We start from the raw sequence: 22,258 nt of genomic DNA on the forward strand, positions 1-22,258 counted from the left end.
GGCAAGGCCTTGGCCAGCCAAAAAAGCTGTGTCTCTAGGTAGCTCCTGCTCCCATCAAGCAATTTCTAGACTGGTGGAGAAGAAAAATGAATATATTTACACCCTAGAAAAATAGGAATGGGTTAACCTAGAGAAAGAAATCTGTTTTTCTATTCATGCTGGGGAGGCCTTTTTGTGAGTGCTTTCTGTCAGGGCTTTCTGCCCTGAGCATATGGGAGGAGTTAGGTATTTCAGGAGGAGGGGCCTGCAGGTATGAATAAATGCCTAGGGACAATAGAGTTCTGTGTTGCAAATTGTGGTTCTGTGTGGTCTTGGACCAGGGGTGGGGGGTGGAGTAAATGGTGACTGGAAACTCAAGTTTCTCTGCTGGGGTAAGGAATATGGGCTTCTTTTAAATTTGCAAGTGACCCTGAAGGCCTTTTTGGCTGCACACATTACTTAAAATATGGTATTGTAGTGGTAGAAAGAATAGGCAGAATAAGGAGGGCAAGACTGGAATTCCAGTGAGGCAGCTCCCCAGAAGACAGCGAAGAGGGGGTTGAACTAGGGCTGAGGGCAGGAGGTGGCAGAGGCCACTTAGAAGGTACGCTGGCCTCAGGAGTGTGGCCCAGTGGAGCGCAGGTGGAGTGGAAGGCATCTCGGAGGCAGGGGAATGGAAGGTGGAGGTAGATTTGACTTAGTGAATCTCAGGAAATAAAAATGGATTTGTGTGCCTGGACAGGTTGTACATTAGTTTGAAATCTGGAGTCAGACTCAAGTTAAAAATCGTGATAAACTCCCTAGAAATGTTTTGTTTGACTTAGACTTTTTTGTGTGTATATAACTTAGTGCTTTTATAGATGAAACAGGTTGTAAAGTAACTTGGTCTTGAATGTTTAGAAATTTCTACTAGCTGCTGACCTGAAAATGTTAAATTTTGTGATAAATTTTAAATCCTGAAAACTCAGAAGATCTTGAAGTTAGGGCTGGATTTCAGTTTTTAAGTGTGTGTTGAGAAAGGCTCTCATGCAGTTCAGAGTGGCCTTGAACTTGTAGCCACCTTCCCACTCAGCTTGTTCTGTTTTTTTCTCTTTTATTTTTTATTTTTATTTCTTTGAGACAGTATCTTACACTAGTTTTAGTTGACCTGGAATTCACAACAATCCTCCTGCCTCAACCTCCTAGTGTTGAGATTACAGGTGTGAGCCACCACACCCTGGGAGGTCTGCTTTTTTTTTTTTTTTTTTTTTAATTCAGTAACTTGCTGAAGCTTGTTTGAGTTGGAGCTTTTGGAGAAGTGCAGTTAGCTGAAGTCTGCCTGTGGTCCACTTCTGCCCCACTGTAGGCCTCTCATCATGTGCCGCATAAGTAAAAGAAGCTTGGCCAGCACCGCAGTGTAAGTGTGGAGGCAAGGATGGCTCCCGACTGGGGCCAAGAGAGAGAAAGTGGTCCAGGGTGTCAGCCTCTCCAGCGAATTCAAGGAGAAGGCAACAGTGGATGGCTTCAGGAACAGAAGAGCCAGCAGTTTCAGATTCTTAGAACAAAAGGATCTGAGTTAGGCACAACTTAATTCTCCTTACTAATCTGTAGTGTAGGATTTCTGCAACAGCCATGATATGGGCAGGAGTTCAGTGAGCAGTTGTTGTAAAGAATTATTAACTGGAGCCGATGAATGTTTTAACCAAAGCAGGTGTGTGTGTGTATGTGTGTGTGTACGTGAGAGTTACTAGGGAATTACTAGGCTTTGCATGTGCTAGGGAAGAAGCAATCCTCATGCCCCAAACACTGTTCTGAGATATATATTGGGTTTGTATGTATGTGTATAAATACTTTTTTGAGACAGTCTGATTATGTAGCTCTGGCTATCCTAGTAGGCTGGCCTCAAACTCACAAGAGTTGTGCCTGCTTCTGCTTCTCAATTGCTGGGGCTGAAGGCATGCACCATCAAGCCTGGCTCTGCTAGTGTTTTCTTTCAGAAGAATATCAATACCTGAGGGCTCTTTACAAAGGTAGAAACATTTTTTAGATGTAGATTTTTAAGTGTGGATCACAGGAGAAACTTCTCGGTGCATCCTGTAACTCTAGACCCAAGGAAGTAGGAGAGCCTGAATTAGTGGAGAATTACACTGTACTATTCAGAAAACCACTAGCAGGGGGAAGAGGGCATTTTAGCCCTGCAGATTAGAGATGAAAATGATAATACTAATAAACTACTACTTACTGCTTCTAATACTAGGTAATGTTAAGTGATAACTATGTGCTGGGTACCATGCTAAACACGTGTTCTTGAAATACCTAATTTAATTCTGCTAAGCAACTCAATGAGGTACATACAATTATCTTCCCTTTACAGATGAGAAAATTGACCAGATTTGAGCCCTATCCCTGATTATTCCCAGAGGCAATGAGTGATCTCTCCGTGGCATAAACTGCCCTTAACCTTTCTAATAAATCAGGTAAGGCCATTTAATTAATTTAATTCATAATGTGATTTTATTTGTACGCTTGCCTTTTGAGGAGTCTTGGGCACATAACAGGTATTTGATGCGCATTTATTTTCTTTTTAAATTATTTTGGCTTGCACTTGCTTATGAGTTTACATTTTGGAGAGATAGGCAGTTTTCTCTCCCAGTCATATCAGTTGATATATTTTCTTCAGTTAAATTTTAGTACATTTTGCCATCCTGGAGTATTTCAGAGGAACAGAAACAGACTCAGCTGTTGGGAGTGTCTGTGGTGACTGCCCAGATTTTTGTTTATTTACATTTCAGACAGACTTCACTTTGTAGACCTGGTTGGCCTACAGTGTAGGCCAAGCTGTCCTTGAACTCTCAGAAATTCTTTAGCCTTTGCCTTCTGAGTGCTGGGAATAAAGGGTGTGACACCACATCTGGTACCTGAAGTGTAGTTTAAAGATGGGCTAAGTGGAACTGAAGAGGGGGCTCAGCGGTTAAGAGAACCACGATAGTGTTCAGTACTGATGGGGGGTGCCTCACACCTGCCTATAACTCCACCTACACCAGCTCCAATGCCTTTGGGACACCTGTTCTCACCTGTACATCCAAACATAAAAAACAAAACAAAACAAAAAAAGGATTGGAGGAGGGCTAATCCTAGGAAGGGCACTAGAGAGAAATGAAGGGAGTAGCTGGTCTAGTATCCTGGGCAGATGAAGCTGTCTACTCTGGTGAGAGCAGAGGGGCCTCGGTGAACAGAGCTGTAAGAGCCCACCCCAAGTATCTCACGTGTGGGTCATACTCCTCTAAGGGGAAAAGGTATGCCTTCTGCTATTACAGCCATCATAGCTACTGTTGAAGTGATGTGTCGTAAGTTAATTCTTGCCATGGAGTCTAACAGCATGAGAACTTCTGTAATAACATTTGAAATGAGGAAGTAGGGTCTCAAGCCTCACCAGCCGGCTAAGTGGGAGAAGGCACTTGCTGCTAAGCCTAATAAACTGAGTTCAGTTCCCAGAATCCACATGAAGGATGGAAAAAGAGAATTGATTCTACAGAACTGGTAGAATCTGGTATTCACAGTGAGCTTGTATACACACACACACACACACACACACACACACACACACACACACACACAGGAGGTGGGGACCTGGGAGGCAGGCAGGGAAGCATGCAGGCTGGCATGGTATCACACTGTAGTCCCAGCACTTGGGAAGTAGACATAGGAGGGTTAGAAGTTCAAGGTCATCCTAGCTACGTAGAGAATTCCAGGCCAGATTAGGCTATCTGTGACCCTGTCTTAAAAGCAAAAGAAAACAAGATAAAATTAGAAAATAGATAATAAAAAAGTGGCCTACGCCTTTACTTTCAGGAGGCAGAGGCAGGGCGATTTCTGTGAGTTCAAGGTCAGACTGGTCTACAGAGGAGCTCCAGGACAGCCAGGGCTACAGATAGTCTGTGTCTTTGTTTCTGTGTGTCTGTACTATGTGTCTGTGTGTTTTCTTGGGGATTGAGGTCAGGTGGTTAGGCCTGGCAGCCAACTCATTGTTTCTATTAAGGTGTATTTTACTACACAGAATTTTATTGTTATTTTTTAAGTGGAATCTCACTATATAGACCTACCTGGCCTAGAACTTGCTATGTAGACCAGACATTCCTCAAACTCACAGAGATCATCTGCCTCTGGGTTAAGCATGTTTGTATACTGCATTTTCTAAAGCTCTATCTGGCTTAACCATGGTAGTACACTTAAATCTGTGTTCCCCTCCTGTAAAGCCACCAAAGAAACCAAAAAGAAACTCCGTGTGTACTGACCACCACAGCATCAGAGCTGGGCTGTGTGAGTTAGTGGTCTGAAGTGTGACCATTCTCTTGATGAGAATGAGGTCACAATGAGACAGTGTCAGGTGTGATTTCCTCCTTAGGTGCAGCAAGGGGAACAACTCTGCACCAAGTAGGTGGTACAGCCTGAGAACAGAGCCAGCAGACCCCATGCTTGGAATGGCAGTCTGGTCTATGTGTTGGATTCTCAGACTGGTGGGGAAGGCTGGCCTTGGTTATAAACCACAGCTGTCCTGTTTTGCAAGGCATTCAAAATGGAGGAGAAACTGGCAGCAAGGAGCTGACAGCTGAATTTTTTTTGTCAATTGAAGAAAAATAAAGCCCAAGTTTCCTTTCCCCAACCTCGTCATGTGTGTGCTTGTGGGAACTAGCCAGCTAAACCTCAAGGGAAGAGTATTTGCGATGAACATTTCCAGAAGGAACAGAAATGTGAAAATTGTGATCAAATAGTTCCCTGGTAGAGGCGGAGGTGAGAGGTTGCTCTTGTGAAAATGGAGAAAAGATGGGATAAAAAGCTCAAGAAATAATGACAACAGGCCTGAAGGGTGAGCTGGTGGCTGAGAGAGAGTTCAGAATAAAGAAATATCTCATTGTACAAATGAAAGTTACTTTCTTCTTTGTTGTTTTTTCTTATTATTATTTTTCTTTTTTTTCTAGACAGGGTTTCTTTGTGTAGACCTGGCTGTCCTGGACTTGCCTTGTAGACCAACCTGGCCTTGAACTCATGTCAATATGCCTGCCTCAGCCTCTGCCTTCTGAGTGCTGGTGTGTGCCAGGCTTGACAGGGTCTGTCTGTGTGACTGTGGCTGTCTGGGAGCTCTAGACCAAGCTGGTCAGAAACTCATAGAGATCTGCCTGCCTCAGCCTCCCAAAGTACTAGGACTGAAGGTGTGGACCATGACACCTGGCTATGAAGGTCACTTTTAAGCAGTGGAAGATGTAGACAAACTGAAGAAAACCTAAGAAAGACAGAGAGCCAGTTATGGTGGCTCACCTCATAATCCTATTGCGTGGGAGGCTGAAGCAGGAGGGTTTGAGTGTGACGTGTGACACCAGTACGCTAGCCTACACAGTTTGAGGCCAGCCTGGAGAGAGGATGGTAGATGGGGACTGTATGTAGTAAGCATAATTGACTAATGGGTGTAAGTTATCAGTGGAATAAACAAGGTAGAGAAACTTAAAAAGAACCCCCCCGCCCCCACCCCCGAGTTAAGCTGGAGAGATGGCTCACTGGTTAAGAGCACTCATTGCTCTGGCAGAGGACCCAGGTTCAGTTCCCAGCACCCATACGTAACAGAAGTAAATCTAAAAGCATACATAGTTTTTTTTTTTTTTTAATCAGAAGATGATGGCTTTATTTATTTATTAATGTATAATTTTATTTTTTTATTAATTATGCTTTATTCACTTTGTATCCCCCTATAAGCCCCTCCCTCCTCCCTTGTCGATCCCACCCTCCCTCCCCCTTCTTCACGCATGCCCCTCCCCAAGTCCACTGATATGGGAGGTCCCCCTCTCCTTCCTTCTGATCTTAGTCTATTAGATCTCATCAAAATTGGCTGCATTGTCATCTTCTGTGGCCTGGTAAGGCTGCTCCCCCCTTAGGGGGAGGTGATCAAAGAACAGGCCAATCAGATTATGTTGAGGCAGTCCCTCTTCCCATCACTATGTAAGCCACTTGGACACTGAGCTGCCATGGGGCATACGTAGTTTTTTGACACAAGGTCTCACCCACCCTGTAGCATAGACTGGTTTTGACTCACAGCAACCTTCTGCATTTCCTGGTGCTGGAGTTACAGCTCTGCACTACCACACCTGGCTGGAAAGGTATTCAAAAGGAAGTGGGGTGTGGTGGCTCGGGCCTGTTTTCATTTCTCTGTGCTGTGTGCATGTAGGTGTGCACATATTGTGCGCATACACATACGTGAGAGAGTGCTCCATGTGCCCGTGTGGCCACAGAATGACTCCATGTCGGTCCTCACCTTCTGCCTGATTTGTTTTTGCTTGTTTGTTGTGTGTGTGTGTGTATTCTTCCCTGCTGTGTTTTCCAGGATAGGTGGCTTGAGAGCTTCCAGGGACTTTCCAGTGTCTGGCTCCAGTCTCCTGGGGAAAGTGCTGTGCTTACAGATGTGTGTTGCTGCATCTGGCTTTTTGTGGGTTTGGTGATTCAGACTCAGGTCTTTAGATGTGTGCAGCACGTGCTTTAAACACTGAGCCATTATCTTGGCCATGTAAATAACTTTTTCAGTGCTTACTTATATGTAAGATACATTTAAAAAATTGAAACAGAAATTAATTTATTGTGTGTATGTGTGTGCATCCACATGTGTGCATACATTTGCCACTGCACACGTGGATGCTGGCAGCTTGCTGGAATTCATTCTTTCCTGCGACTGTGTAGGTTCCAGGGATGGAACTCAGGGCCTTCGGCTTGGTGACTAGTATCTCTACCCACTGGCCATCTCACCGAGCCCCAACAGTAACTTTAAAAACAAAACAAAACAAAACAATAGATCTTCAACTAGACTTAAATTAATTTCAGAGATCCAGTTATGGATGAGTGAATGAGTGGCGCAGAATGTGGACATTCAAATCACTCATAGATCTGCTTTCACATGTGTCCTGTCTTAAGTACCCAGACCTTTAGGGCAGGGAGAATTTTGTTTTGAGACAGCATCTCCTGTATGCCAGGCTAGCCTGGAACTGACTTTTGGCCGAGGATGACCTTGAATTTCTGATCCTGCCTCTGCCTTGTGAGTGCTGAGACTGGCATTACAGGTGTGTACCAGCAGCACATCTGGTTCATGCATTCTGGGGATGGATCCCAAGGCTTTGTGCAATCGGCAAGACCTCTGCCCCTCAACCTAAGCCTGATTGATTTATTCTCCTCCCCACCTTGCTCTGCCTTCTTCTGGCCAACCTGGGCTGAATCCTCATTCTAGAGGCAACAAAACACACTTTAGTTCAATTCTTCTTTCTTTTGCCCTAATAAGGTGAAAAGAGAAAGCTCTTATTTTTGGTCTGCATTTGTGCATGGTTAGGTCTGTTAGTGGATTTTATTTCACTAACAGTTTGGCTTTTCTTTTGTTTTTATGAAGTCTGAGACCCTGACTCTGCAAAGGTTAATTTCACTGCTCCCGACTGCGGTGCTATATGATCTGCCACTGAGCCCTCTGTGTAGCGGACGCTCTTTCTCCAGGAGCACTGGCAGGTGGAAGACAGAGTTAACATTTGTGAATAACTTGTGTTACTCCAGAGCTTCCCTCGCGGTAGGCATGGTCCTTAGCTCTGTCCAAGTGTTGCCTGCCACGGAGCCTTAGAACCTAGTGATGATGTAATCACTGTTATCCCTGTTCTGTGATGACAAGTCTGAGATTCTGAGTTGACTTTTGTTCAAGATGACACAGTGAGTGGCATCCTCTAGTACAGACGTTTGTGTGTTACCTTGTTCATTGGCATGAGGAGTTTCTGTGCAGTCCCTCCCTCAATCTGGTCTTCCTTCCCTCTTCCAGCGTGGTATTTTTAGTGCTGGGGATTGAACTCTGACCTTGCACATACTGAGCGTCTACCACGCTGTGCTGTACTGGCAGCAGCAGGCTTTGTTTGTTTCTTTTTTCTTTTGAGACAGGATCTCATGACCTTGAACTTCTAATCCTCCAGAGGGCTAGGAGTTTAGGCATAGGCCTGGGGGTTGCAAGCATGTCTCACCATGCTCGTCGATGTAGTGCTGGGGAATAAACCCTGGGTCCTGCATGTGCTAAGCCATCACTCTGCACCTGAGCTGCATCTTCAGCCCCATCTTCAAGGTCTTCAAGGAAGGGTTTTTTCTTGGCTTTTTCAAAAACTTAGATCTAAGCTGTCACTCACCATCCGGATGACATTTGGAGATGCTTAGAGTCTGTCAGTTCACTGAGACTTAAGACTTCATAAACCAGGTTCAGCTTTCTGTTATAGACTGCAGTGTTATAAGTGCTACATTTGGTCTTTTTGTGTATACTAGTGTAGCAGATACTATATAAGGTCTCTTCATTTTCTCAGGGAATCTTGGGTCAGAAGATCCAAACCATGATTAGTACTTGTATTTGACGACTAGGGGCACTGAATTGAATGATGTAAAGGTGGCTGACTAACTAATGCTTGGTGTCATGGAGTTCAGGGTGGGATGGCATTGGGTGTGGCAGACATGTTTGTGTGTGTGTTCTCACATGAGTGCTCTGGTGTGGGGGGGTCAGAGGAGCACTTTTAGGGGTTGGGTCTCCTCCTACCTTGTGGGTTCTTAGGATTGAACTCAGATTATCTGGCTTGGGCATACCTTTCATCACTGAATCATCTTGCCTGCCCAGAAGTAATACCTTTTAAAAGCTGAATTTGTTCTATTTTATGTACATATACATGTATGAATGTATATATTTTATTTTAATTTTTTCTTTTGGGTATATGTGTTGTGTGTGAGTATATATACATTATGCATACAAACGTTCCTCTCTGAGTGTGTGTGTGTGTGTGTGTTTAGGAGCTCATGTTTATATAAGTGTACAAGCTTAAAGCAGATGTCAGGAATCAGTTGATTTCCACCTTGTATACTGAGGCAGGCTCTCTGAGTTGAACCACAGCCTTACCACTGCTAGACTCACTAGCCAGTTTGCCTGGGGATGCCCTGTGTCTGCCATCCAGACATCGGAGTCATAGGTGGGTTATCACATCCACCTGGCATTTAAATGGGTTCTGGATATCTGAACTCCAGTCCTCCTGCTTTGTAGCAAGTGCTTTATCCACTGAGTGAAATCCCAACCCATATCTTTTTTCAAATGAATCTAGGTTGGCCTTGAACTCCTGTTCTTCTGGCTCTACTCCACAAGAGCAGATGGAATACTGTCATGCCTGACTTAAAATTTTTATTTATTGGGGCTGGAGAGATGGCTTGGTGGTTAAGAGCATTGACTACTCTTCCAGAGGACTTGGGTTCAATTCACAGCACCCACTGGCAGCTCACAACTGTCTGTAACTCATGTTCCAGGGGATCTGACACCCTCATATAGACATTCATGCAGTCAAACACCAACTGTACATACAATAAAAATAAATAAAAAATTTTATTTATTTGCCAGCCATGGTGGTACATACCTTTGATCTCAGCACTCAGGAGGCAGAGTCAAGCAGATCTCTGTGAGTTTGAGGCCAGCCTGGTCTATAGAGTGAGTCTAGGACCGCCAGGGATGCACAGAGAAACCCTGTCTTGAAGAAATAACAAAAAATTATTTTTGTCATTGTCTGTGTATGTGATATGTATGCAGGCATGCATGCTACAGCATGTATGTATGTTTGTGATATGTGTCGGCATACATGTTATACCATGTATGTGTGTAATATGTGTGCGAGCATGCATACCACAGCATGTATGTGGAGGCCAGAACAACTGGTGGGAGTCAATTCCCTTTTTCAACTTTTCTGTGGGTTGCAAGGATGGAGCTTAGGCAGCCAGGCTTGTGCAATGGGCACTTTACCCGCTGAGCCATCTCACTGCCTGCCTCTTCATCCTCTACCGTTATTTTCATTACACTTATTTATTTTATGAGTGTGCATGCAAACACATACATGCCATGGACATGTCTGGAGATTAGAAGACAACTTGCAGGAGTCAGTTCTCCGCTTTAACTGTGTTGGTCTGGAGGATTGAATTCAGGTCATCAAGTTTGGCAGCAATGGCCTTTAAATATTCTCTTTCTGTGTACCCCTAGATGGCATGGCTAGAACTCTATAGAACAGGCTGGCCTGTTATCCTTCTGCTTCACCTTCCCAAATGCTGGGATTTTAGGTATATATACCATAACAACTCTGTCTTGTATGTCACAGAAACAGTTTTTATCAAATTGCTAAATATTTTGTCGATGTAATGGAAAATGTGGTGCTTTGTAAACACTACTTTTGAAGTTTTTATTTGTTCTGTGTCTATGGGTATTTTGACTACATGTGTGTCTGTATAGCACATGAGTGTCTAGTGCCCTCGGAGGCCTTGGGACTGGAGTTACAAATATTGTGAGCCGTCCTGTGGGTTCTGGGATTGAACCCAGGCTCTCCGGAAAAACAGTTAGCACTCTTTAACTGCTGAGCCATCTCTCCAGCTCCCATTCTCCCCTCCCCCTCACTTTAAGACGGTCTTATGTGGCCCAGGATGCCTCAATCTTCCTGTGTAGCTGAGGATGACCTGGAACTCCTGGTCTTTCTGCCACCTCTCAAGTGCTGGGGTTACAGGTATAGACCCTCGTGCAGGTTGCTTGGAAGGAAAGGCTCTAGCTGTGAGCCATTTTGAGCTAGTCACAGAGTGAATATGATTTGGATCAATTTTGGAGGGTGTGATAACATAAAGCCCCTTTTTCCTGTCAGAGCTCATCCTTGGGATATTATTGTTGACAGTTCATCCCATTAGGAAGGGGGCATGGAGCTGCTTTACGTTCTGGGTGAGTTGCCTGTGTTTCTGTGTTAATGAGGCCTTTGATGTTTTGTAGACAATCTGCTTCCTCTTGATTGAGCAGCATTCCAAACTGTGGTACCCCTGGGCTCTCTTCACATTGCTGTGGTGCAGAAGATTTAAAATCAGGTATGGCTGAGAGGCCACAAGTCCCTCAGTGAAATTCTCGACTTGAGTCTGCCTTACACTCTCTGATTTGTTTATCATTTGGGTTTCTTTTTGTGGTGGCCTTTTAGCTGATGTTCACAAGGAATAGAGTCACGTGATGTATGAAGGGAAACATATACACTTCTCTGAGGTTGACAATAAGCCCTTGTGCTCATATAGCCCCAAACTGTGCAAGCAGCGGCGACTCAACGGCTACGCTTTCTGTATCAGACACGTTCTGGAAGACAAGACTGCCCCCTTCAAGCAATGTGAATATGTGGCCAAGTATAACAGCCAGCGCTGCACCAACCCCATTCCCAAATCAGAGGATCGTAGGTAAGAAGATCACGGAACCACAGTTGGGTCATGAGTTGTCTGGGAATTTTGCCTTGTCAATTCTCTTGTCAATTTCTCTAATATACTGTTTCTTTTCAGTGTGTTAAATTTCAGTGTTGGGTCCTGGGGCAGTCCAAAGAAACTTTGGAGTACTGTGGTTAAGAAAGAGTGGTACATTTTAGGGGGTGAGAGTGGTTAAATGGAGTGGTACATTTTAGGAGGCATTTGAAAATATGTTTGAATATTTTCTTCTTTTATTAATTTCTTAGACGTCTAGACTTTCTTGGGTTTTTTGAGCAGGGTTTCCCTTTGTAACCCTGACTGTCCTGGAACTCACTCTGTAGACCAGGCTGGCCTTGAACTCAGAGGTCCACCTGCCTCTGCCTCCCAAGTACTGGAAAGGTATGCATCACTGCCTCTCTGCTGCATTGTACTATTTTTAAGAAATGGGTTGTAAATGGCTGTCTCTTAGGTGTTCAGGAAAAATTCTTTCACATACAGTCTCTTCATGCTTCTTTCAATTTTCTAGAGCACAGTGATCATCTTGAGCATAGTTTTAGGTATTATGTTAGGGTAGAAAATTTGAACAACTTCTATTTTAGCACACAGCCTCTCCATGTTTGTTTTTCCGGTTCTTTAAAGTAAGCATACGTCAGCCTGCATAAACTGGACAAAAAACTCTATTTTTCAAGTAGTTTTCATTTTTAGTGTGAAATGAATGATTTCTGTAGGTAGAGAGCCTACCAGAATGAGCACACCGACATGATTTGGGGGTTCTCTTTTAGAATTTCTGGTGTGCACATGTGGCTCAGATCACAATGCCTGAAAGTCTGAAGCAGATGCTTAGCTGAACAAGGAGAAGAAGTCAACCCTGGTGTGAAAGGGACCTTGGCATTAAACACTTGGAGGCTGTCTCTTGGGGCTGAGGGGTAATCCCTTTCCCCTGTCTCTAATGCAGATCACTTTGCTTGGGCCACTTTGCTGCATCACTGTGTTGTGTTCACTTTAGGTTTTAAAAAACCCCCCTCCCCCCGGCTTTCTTTTTATTTGAGCCAAAGCAGGTATTATCTTATTAGCGAGACCCAGAGAGTCCTGACTTCTTTAAAGTATTGGTTTTCTGAAACACTTGTTTTTCCTGTCATTGATGTTTTTTCTTCTCAGAACAGGAAGGGAAAGGGGCTTTGTGTTCCTATAGTGAGAGAAGCACTAAGTGTACATTTTATTTCAAAATTGTCCCATGACTGTATAACTGCAAAAGATTTCTGTTGTTGGTAATGCTATTTGCAAATAGGTTAAATTAGAATCAGAAAGAAAATACTCTGTTATTCCAAGAAATCCAGGTTGAATTCATGCAATAAGTTTAAATCTCTATATAAATATTGCTAGTTATATCATCATTTAGAAAGATTAATAGTCATTTGAAAATAAGCATTCATTTCTGTTAATACTCTTTGAACACTGGAAGAATTTGAGTTGATCTTATTTACTGTCCTGGAAAACAACAAACTTTAGTTGACAGAGTTAGCCAGGCATGTTAGTTCATTGCTCTAGTCCCAATACTCAGGAGGGTAAAGCAGGGGATTGCTGAAAGTTCAAAGGCTAGCCTGGACTATTTAATAAAGCCTTTTGTTGTTGCTTGTTTTGGTTTTGTTTGGAATTTTTTGATTTCTAGCTCCAAGAGATTCAGCATTTTCTCCTGGCCTTGTTGGGTGCTTGTACATGTAACATATACACATAGATGCACACACATAGGAAATTAAAATAAATAAATTAAGTCAAACTTTTGCTCATTTACATGTGAGAAGCCCTGGCTGGTAAATGAAGCTCTTATATGGGTAATGCAGCACGTGCTAATCTGCACACACAGCCTTTCCTCACGCCAGCCGCTGGGTTTACACTATCACAGCCAGAAGTCTGTATTCTTCAGGCCCTCGTTCTAGAGGCTGCTGGGATGGCTGTGCTGGTAAAGGTGCTGAAAGCCTGGGCTCTGTCCCTGGGAAATCACAATGTAGAAGAAGAAAACCAACTCCCCAAAGTTGACTTCTGACTCTACATGTGTGCTACGGCATGCATATGCACGCATGCGCACACTCACAGATACACAGACACACAAGATGGCATGAGCACTTGAGCTGCCCCCTTTTTTTGTTTGTTTGTTTGTTTGTTTGTGTTTTATTTTTTGAGACAGGGTTTCTCTGTGTAGCCTTGGCTGTCCTGGACTCACTTTGTAGACCAGGCTGGCCTCAAAACTCACAGAGATCCGCCTGCCTCTGCCTCTCCCAGTGCTGAGATTTCAGGGCGTGGTTGCCCTGCCGAGCTGCTTCTCTTATAGAGGGAAAATTCTCTCTAACTGAACAAGAATGTTTACTTAGTTCTGCACAGCATTTAAAATAAATATACACATACAGATTTGCCCCTCCGTCTGGGGGAGTGGTGGTGATGGTGATTGGTTGATTAACTATTTGTGAGCTGCCCAGCGTTGGTGTTGGGATCCAAACTCTGGTCCTCATGATTGAGTAGTAAGCACTCTTAGCAGCGGAGCCATCTTGCCAGCCTTGACTTCTAACTTCAAATACAAAATTCTGCCTTACTGTTCTTTGTTAAGAAGGTAATCTCTTCATCAGATGCTGAAAACCATTTTTTTTTTTTTTTTGACACTGGATATTGAACCCAGGCCCTTGCTGTACCAATGAGCTATCCTCCTAACCCTTTTTTAATTTGCGATAAAATCAATGCTATATAGCTCAGGCTGCTATCAAACTTGTCCTCCTCCTGCCTTGGTATTCTGAGTGGCTGGAATTGTGAGTGTGCCACTATGTGCGACTGCTCTGTTTTTCTCTTCGATTTTTGTGGGCTTTTTATTTGATTTTGGTTTTTGGTATAAAGGAGGTTTATTGTGGGAAAGAGGGGGGTTGGAGAAGGGATATAGTGAATGGCTCATGAGAGGAGAGAGAGAGAGAGAGAGGGGGCAAGGAGGGAGAAAAAGAGGGTACCCAGGACAAAGACAGAGAAGGATGGGGAGAGAGGAAGAACAGAGAGATGGATCCAATTGTTGTGTTTCGATCCTGTGTTTCAGGTGGCCCAGGTTGGCTTGAACTCATGATCCTCTTGCCTCTACCTCTCAAGTGCGGGGATTAAAGGCTGCTGCACCATACCCAGTATGGTGTTTCTGCTTCTTCTTAACTTCTTAGTTGATAGTTTTTCCTAGCTAACACCATCTTCCTTATTGCTCTCGGCCTCAGACTCTTGTTTAGGACATATGTGCAGTCTGGCTGGGAACCGCCCGGTGTGCTCAGTACTATGTGGAGATAACTTGCTGACTGTGGTGGGTTGCATCTTCAGGTAGTTTGGGGAAGCACTGACAGACGGTACATCTCCCTTGGAACTTCATAATGCATGTTTTTAGACATAATGCTTTGAGAAGTTTTTCAGCAGAAACAAGCAACAACAAAATCATTATGCAATTTTGGTTAAGCCGTAATTTTCCAAATTGACTTAAGTGTGGAGTACTGTTTTGATGGCCCACTTGTTGGCATGCTTTGGGAACTGTGTGACGAATATGGATTGGAGCATATTCTGTTCACAGACCCTCGACAGATTTTCATATGGTTAATTGTCATAACAGGTATTTATTTTCTCAATATATACAGGGCCTTTATCGTTCGTGGTATTTGAGTTACAAAAGTAGCCTGCCCATTATTGAAGATTAACCAGGGCCATCATGAGCTTTGATTTTAGTTCCTATCTCAGCTTGGTCACTTCTTACTTAGAAAGTGGTTGGGCCAATTAATTTTTGTAAGTGTAGTGTAGTTATCTGAATAAGGGACATTATTTCAGTGCCTGCTTCAGCTTAGTGCTGGAAGACTCAGTCCATGTTCTTATGTCTCACCTTAGTGCTGGAAGACTCAGTCCATGTTTTTACGTCTCTGCCTGTTGAGAAGCTCATCCACTAACCACGTTTACTTCCCGCCCTCTGTCTTTGTGTGTTGTATGTGTAGTGTGGTGTGTTTTGAGTGTATGTGGCTCATGGCCCATGTCAGGGTTATAGTATAAGATCTTGGTGAAACTCCAGGAACTGTAGTGGTATTGGAATATAATGCTTTATTCCATAAGAGACTTTTAAGTGATCTCCAGACTTTGATGAGTTACTTTGTTTGTTGTAATAGAGAAGAAAGCTGTTGAGAGACTCTGGCCAAGTGGCTTTCCTGGCCACTCACCAGTGGATACACCTACTTTTTCTGTTGACCTCTGCACTTGAGTGGTTTAATATGTGCCTTATAATTATATAGACCTCAGTTGGGGATAGTTTGAGTAATGACAATTGCTTTTTTACATTTTATTTTTGGAGATACGGTCTTAGTGCAGGTCAGTCTTGAACTTTTGATCCTCCTGCCTAACTGTCCCAAGTGTTGGCATTATAAACTTGTGCTACCATATTTTCAGCAGGCTGTAACTTTTTGTTTTCCCTGTGTTGCCTGGCTGCTCTGGAACTCACTCTGCCGTGTCGACCAGGCTGGCCTTGAACTCAGAGATCGCCTGCCTCTGTCTCCTGAGTGTTGGGTGTAATGTCATGTACCACCACTGCCTGGCTGGCTGTAACTTTTTTGTTAGGGTGATTGAAGATAGTCTTCAAGCTAGCTTTGAACTTCTGATCCTCCTGCTTCCACCTCTTAAGTGCCAGGATTACAGGCCTGTGCTACCACACCTGGCCTTAGATATCTGATTTTTAGTAGATTTGGCATCACATTTTGTACTATGTGCTTTTATCTTCTTCTTTATATATGTGTGAAGACGCTTTCCCATGTTTGTGCATTTCTGCAGGTACTGCAACAGCCACTTGCAGGTACTTGGCTTTATCCCGAAAAAAGAGAGGAAGAAAAAGAATGATCCGGTAGATGAGGTGAAGGTGAGGCACCAGATGGATGCCATGGCATTTAGCCTGACAGTGCCCACCTTGGCCTTAAAGATGCCCAATGGACTGGATAGCATGTCCCTCTCGCCACCTGGGGCAAGGGTTCCTCTCCACTATCTGGAAACTGAGTTGGAAGACCCCTTTGCTTTCAACGAGGAAGATGATGACCTAAAGAAAGGGGCAACTGTGAGAAAGAAGTTGCAGAGCAAGTTGGCTCAGAACCGGCAGCGCCAGCGAGAGACAGAGATTTTAAAAGTTCGGCAAGAGCACTTTAGTACCCCTCCCGCGCCTTCTCAGCAGCACGCCCACCTGTCACCTCTATCCACTTCTTTAAAACCTCCAGCGCCACCACAGGGTTTAGTCTGCAAGTCACCTCAACCTCAGAACACCAGCCTACCAATGCAGGGAGTGGCCCCCACCACATACTCTATAGCACAAACGAGGCAGTCCTCTCACAAGAGGCCTCTGCCCCTCCTTCCCTCCAGCCGGGCTCCTGTCTCAGATGCCCTCAGGACTGACCGCGTCCTTATGAAAGCCACCGCCTTCTCTCCACACTTCTCTTGTATAAGCCGACTGCAGAGACTGGTGAAACTGTGTACCCAAAAGCATCAGTTGGACGCAGACCTGTTTCCTCACTTAGGTGAGTTGGCCTCTCTTTTGCTGTATCTAATTGCTACCATGAAGTGTGTCTGTCACAACTGTTGTATATTTCAGCAGACCACCCATAGTAAACATGTTTCTGGTTGGGAGATAGTTGGTTAAACAGACACAGGTCTGAATTGGCCATTTAGAATTTCTGCTATAGCCTTTGAAAGTTAAGTTCTTAAAATCTTAAAAGTTATTCTTTGACAATTTCAGTTGTGCATAAATATATTTTCATTATATTTAATTCTCCCATTCCCTCTCTTGTTCCTCTTTTCTAGTGAACCCTTTTCTTTTGAACTAGTCCTTTTTCTACTTTGTTTTTGTTTTGTTGGTAATGCACAAAGTTAATTAGCTTTGCTTTCATTAATGGTTATAGCAGTATAGAAAAAAGATGGTTGTGCTTGCTTGTACCCTCTGTGAGATAAGTATCTGTGTGTTCATTGGAGTCCCTGGTGTCTTAGAGAAGGCCTTGCTATGTTGCATAGGCTGGCTGGTTCTTGGTTCAAGGGATGCTCTCCTCTCAGCCTCATTGTAGTTCTTAGACTACATGCAGTGTAGATACTACATTACGTTCTCACTGTGATAGTGTAGTTACTATCTGCCCATAGTTTTTTCTTTTAGATTTGGTGAATAAGCCAGGTACCGCCCCACATGACTGTTCTCCCATCACTTGGGAGGCAGAGGCAGGAAGGTTGTTCCAAGTTCGAGGCCAGCCTGACCTACATAGTGAGTTCCAGGACAGCCAGGGTTTTGTAGTGAAACCTCCAACTCCCAAAACATCATTAAGATCATTAAGGAATTCTCATAATAGTTCATGTTCATTATTGACAAATAAGAATATACAAACAAAAGTTCCTATTTTTTAATTTAATGGTGTGTGTGTGTGGTGTGTGTGTGTGTGTGTGTGTGTGTGTGTGTATGTGTGTGTGTGTTGTAAGCATTAGTATATGTGAGGTTAGAAGCATGGCTTTCAGGAGTTCTCTCCTTCCATCATGGGATCTGGGGATTGAATTCAAGCCAGGTTTTATGATATATGCTTTTACCAATTAATTTTTTATTTTTATTTTTGGTGGGGGTGGGGGCCACTTTGAGACAGAATTTCTGTGTAGCCCTAGCTGTCCTGGCACTTGCTTCATAGACTCGACTGGCCTCTAACTCAGAGATCCTCCTTCCGCTGTCTCCCAAGTACTGTGATTAAAGGTGTGCTCCTTCACCTCCTGTTGCTAGAACACACACACACATATATAATTTATTTCATTTCACTTTTTAGTTCATCTGTATATGTGTGTTTGTATGTAGGTTTGTTCACACTTGAGTTCAGGGGCCCACAGAGTCCAGAAGGGGATGATGTTAGAGCCCCTGGAGCTGGAGTTACATGGCTGCTGGGAGCTGAACTTGGATCTTCTGTAAGAGCAGTCTGTGTTCTTAACTGTTGGGCCATCGCTTCAGCCCCTAAAACATACTTTTGAATGTGTTGTGAGCTAAAATTCTACGTACAGGAAGAATTCCTTATTTGCTTGATATGGTAGCAGTAGAAATGCAAGTAAAGGATAAGACTAGCAGAAAAAATAAGAGGGGTCAACGGACCAGTGAAAAACATTAATTCCTGTGACAGGTGGGGAAATACAACAGTGAATTACCAGATTGGCAAAAATCCTTTTGGTGAGCATATACTTACCCAGCATAGTCATATAGTCACCAGCATAGTCATTGCTGGTGACTGCTGTGACTATTAAGTAATTAAAAATATGTATTTTGTGGCTTCTGACTCACACCTGGAACCCAGCACTTGGACGGCTGAGACAAGAGGACTAATTTGAAGTTGAGGCCACTCTGGGCAATAGAGTGAGATCCTCTTTCACAAAAACAGAACAGGGAGCTAGAGAGATGGCTCAGCAGTTAAGAACACTGGCCTCTCTTCTTGAGTACCCTAGTTTGGGAGACTCACAGTCATCTACAACTTTGGCTCAAAAGGATCTGCATCCCTCTTCTGGCCTCCAAGAGCACCTACAGAGATGTGCCATATTCTTACATATACATATGCATTGAACATGTTTTCCTTTTTAAATAAAATTGTACAGAAAGAATCTGAGTTTGATGCAGTGCATGGATGGTGGCTCACAGTCATCTGGAGCTGTAGTCTAGTTACAGAGGATCTCTTTCTTGACCTCCATGGGCACCAGGAATGTACATATATGCATATGCATACGCACCGCACATAAAATTGTAAAATAAAACCCCACAAAGCTATGTACACACAAATACATACATAATATTTGTGCTGTTATATAGATATGTAGTTATCAAGTTCACTTTTGGGATTCCATCCTAGCCCTAACTATCGAAATGTCAGAAGATATGTGCAGGGTGTTTACACTGCCTACAGAAACAACAGTCTGATAATATGGTGACTAACCGTTGGGAATCGTGAATGAGTTACATGCATATGTACTTCATACGTTCTTATACAACTGTTATAGAGAGTGACTGAGACCTGACTGAGGAGAAGAAAATCAAGAGGAATTATGTGATCCCATTTTGTAAAAACTAAGTAAACAAAAGGAACTAAGCGAGAGCGTCGGTATAGCCATTGGTTATGTATATGGGTAGAGATGTTTGCCTGATTGATATAAGTATGGTGAAGTACACACATTCCCACTTGTGGACATTTCCTGCCCATGGAGAATGGGACAGGGTCGGGGGGGGGGGAGAGGGCTGTATTTTACTGTAAATGAGAGTGGTGAGTTTTCTTTTATGCCTCTAAATTATTTCATCTGTTATTAAATTATCTGAATAAAACTTAGGGATTATAGTAAGCAAAAATAATAACATATTTCCAAACCTATTAAAAACCCATTTATTATGACCTTGGTAAATTCTTGAAAGTAGGTTAAATTGAGTTCCTATTACACTTATTCATAACCTCTTTAAAAATCTTACATAATAATGTATTTTCAAGTTAATAATTTTTTCATATATAGCATAATTTGTCATGGCTGAATTTAAATTATTTCCAGTTTATATTACTTTAAACTCTGTAGATACATGAGTTTGAGTAGTTACTGTCGCATCTTTAATTTTTTTTCTTAAACTATATAAAAGTAGAATTACTTGGATGATGTGGAGAAAGGGGACCAGACCATATGCTGTGGTGTGTATGTGATGGGAAGGGGACGCTTGAGTGGCGTTAGTTCTCTCCCACCCTCACTTGGTCTCAGGCTGGTGCAACAAATGTGATTAACCTCTGAGCCATCTCACTAGCCGCTTTTCTTTCTCTGTGTGTATATGTATGCACATGTACACGCAAGTACATACACATGAGTGTGGAAGCCGGGTCTGTATTGGGTGGCTTCCTCCAATGCTCTCTACTCTATCATTTCCCCCACACACACTCAGTGAGAACAATTAAAAAAGAGAAAACAAATGCTATTGAGGGTTGTGGATGTAGCTTATTTGGAAGATGCTCGTCTAGCATTCGTGAGACTCTGGGTGTGATCCCTCGTACTGCAGAAACCTGGCATAGGGCATGCCTGTAATCCCGATACTTGGGAGGTGGAGACAGGAGAATCAGGAGTTTAAGGTCATCTTTTATTACATAGTGAGTTCACGGCCAGCCTAGGCTCATGAGTGTTTGTCTCAAAACTCAGATAATCTCAGCTAAACTAAACACAGTGAAACAGAAGCACTTTATCCAAGTTGCAGCTCAAGCAGTCCTGCCTCATACTGCAGGGGAGCTGCATGGGCGCGTCATGTTAGTCATGCAGTATGCCAGACAGACCTCGGAGTGGAGATGTAACAAAGCAAATCATTTTTGACAGATGAGAATACCTGTAAGTAAAACTTCCTGCCTGTTTACCTACACTCCTGCCTTTCTGTCTTTCTAACTCCCAAGAGGCACCTCGCTGTGTTGATTCATGGTGAGGAAGCAGCGGTCGCCCGCCTTGCACTCATTCTATTGCTGGCAGTCACTCAGGTGTAAGTACAAGCAGTGTCTTGGTCAGATTTTAAAAGCAGTGTTGGCATGGCGGAAATTCCTGAGAAATTTTTAGAGACTCTAGGATTTACAGACAATATTTAATAATATAGCTGAATGTTTATGTTTTATTTACCGTGCAATATTTACTTTGCATTTATTTATTTGCCTTTTTATTCGTTTTTATTGAAGCTTTTACTGATAGCTAGAGATGGTTATACATAGTTCATATTTTTCTAAAGCCTCCCCACCTCACTGACTTGTTTTCAAATATCTGTAAAACTAATTTTCTTGGTGTACATTTAGTGTGTGTGTGTGTGTGTGTGTGTGTGTGTGTGTGTAGTGCACATATAGAGGTCAGAGTATGGTTTGAAGAGTTGTTTCTTTTTATCTATGTTTGTTCTGGGGATTGAACTCAGGCTATCAGTCTTGACCACAAACACCCTTACTTCTTAGCTGTCTTGCCCGCTCCTGATTGCTTGATTGTTGCTGTGTAGACTCTTTTTGTCCTTGAATTCAGTGTTCTTCCTCAGCCTTCTGAGTGCCGTGCTTGCTTTATGAGGTGCCATAAGCTACTATGCCTGACTTTCTTCATTTTTTGAACAGAGTGAAGTTTACCAAAAAAAGTGTTTAATTTTTTTCTTTTTCTATTTTTAAGTCCAAGCATATTAGAGCTTTAAGGCCCTTTGGAGAAGGCAGAGATTGTAATGCACTCTGGCCACCATTCATAATCTACATTCAAGTCAGTGAAGAGCACTTTAAGAAAAAGCCAGCCTGTGATACACTTTTCTGGCCTGTCTCAGCTGGGTCTATCAGTCAGTTAGGCTAGAACAGAAGATAATGAGCTTGACTGACAGTTTCACAGCCCGAGAAATGCATCCGTCTTTATGTTGCCCAGGCAACTTCTGCTGAGTGACTCTTTTGCACTTTTTCGTGCCTGAACATATAAGTTACTTTTCTTCCACATCCCTTTATTTTCTTCCAACAGAGTCTCTGACTGGGTAGCCCTGGCTGGCTTGGAGCTCAATATGTAGATCAGGCTGGCCTTATGCCCACAGATTCATCTGCCTCTGCCTCCAACTCTTCCTTCCAAACCTGGATGAAAGGCACGGACCATCATGTTTGTCTTTTCTTACTTTTTTTTCTGTTTTGCTTGTTTGTTTGTTTGTTTTGAGTCAGGGGCTCCTAAATCTCAGGCTGGCCTAGAACTCAGTAGCTGAGGATGACATTGAACTTCGGGTCCTCTTAACCTCCGTCTTTTAAGTGCTGGGATTACAGGCATGTGCCACCACACTTGGTTTCAGGTCCTGTTGGGGATGAGGCCTAGTGCTTTGTGATTTCTAGCCAAGCACTCTCCCAGTTAAGCCACAGTACTAGCTATGACCTTGATGTTCTCTTTTTAACATTGTTTCAATATATGACTTTTTTTTAACTTAGTATATGATGTTTTGATATTTGAATAATTTTACCTTTTATGCACTGGGAGCTCAGTCTCT

The 22,258-nt window shown here is 43.1% G+C and overlaps 1 protein-coding gene across 4 annotated transcripts in view; it reads left to right on the plus strand.

Annotated features, from left to right (window-relative positions):
• Ino80d (INO80 complex subunit D) overlaps positions 1-22,258 on the plus strand; it is a 62,638-nt gene that overhangs the window by 5,864 nt on the left and 34,516 nt on the right. For 3 of the 4 annotated variants that reach the window (XM_055616590.1, XM_055616592.1, XM_055616591.1), the window contains exons 2-5: positions 2,333-2,435; positions 10,787-10,878; positions 10,986-11,232; positions 16,054-16,784. In XM_055616590.1, the coding sequence (XP_055472565.1) occupies positions 11,015-11,232; positions 16,054-16,784 (949 nt within the window). In that variant the 5' untranslated portion in view covers positions 2,333-2,435; positions 10,787-10,878; positions 10,986-11,014. Of the gene's footprint in view, positions 1-2,332; positions 2,436-10,786; positions 10,879-10,985; positions 11,233-16,053; positions 16,785-22,258 lie in introns of those variants that run through there. The other variant, XM_055616593.1, reaches the window with a different exon arrangement.

This window comes from Psammomys obesus, unplaced genomic scaffold (genome assembly GCF_907164565.1).
Source record: "Psammomys obesus unplaced genomic scaffold, mPsaObe1.curated_primary_1811, whole genome shotgun sequence".
Taxonomy (NCBI): domain Eukaryota; kingdom Metazoa; phylum Chordata; class Mammalia; order Rodentia; family Muridae; genus Psammomys; species Psammomys obesus.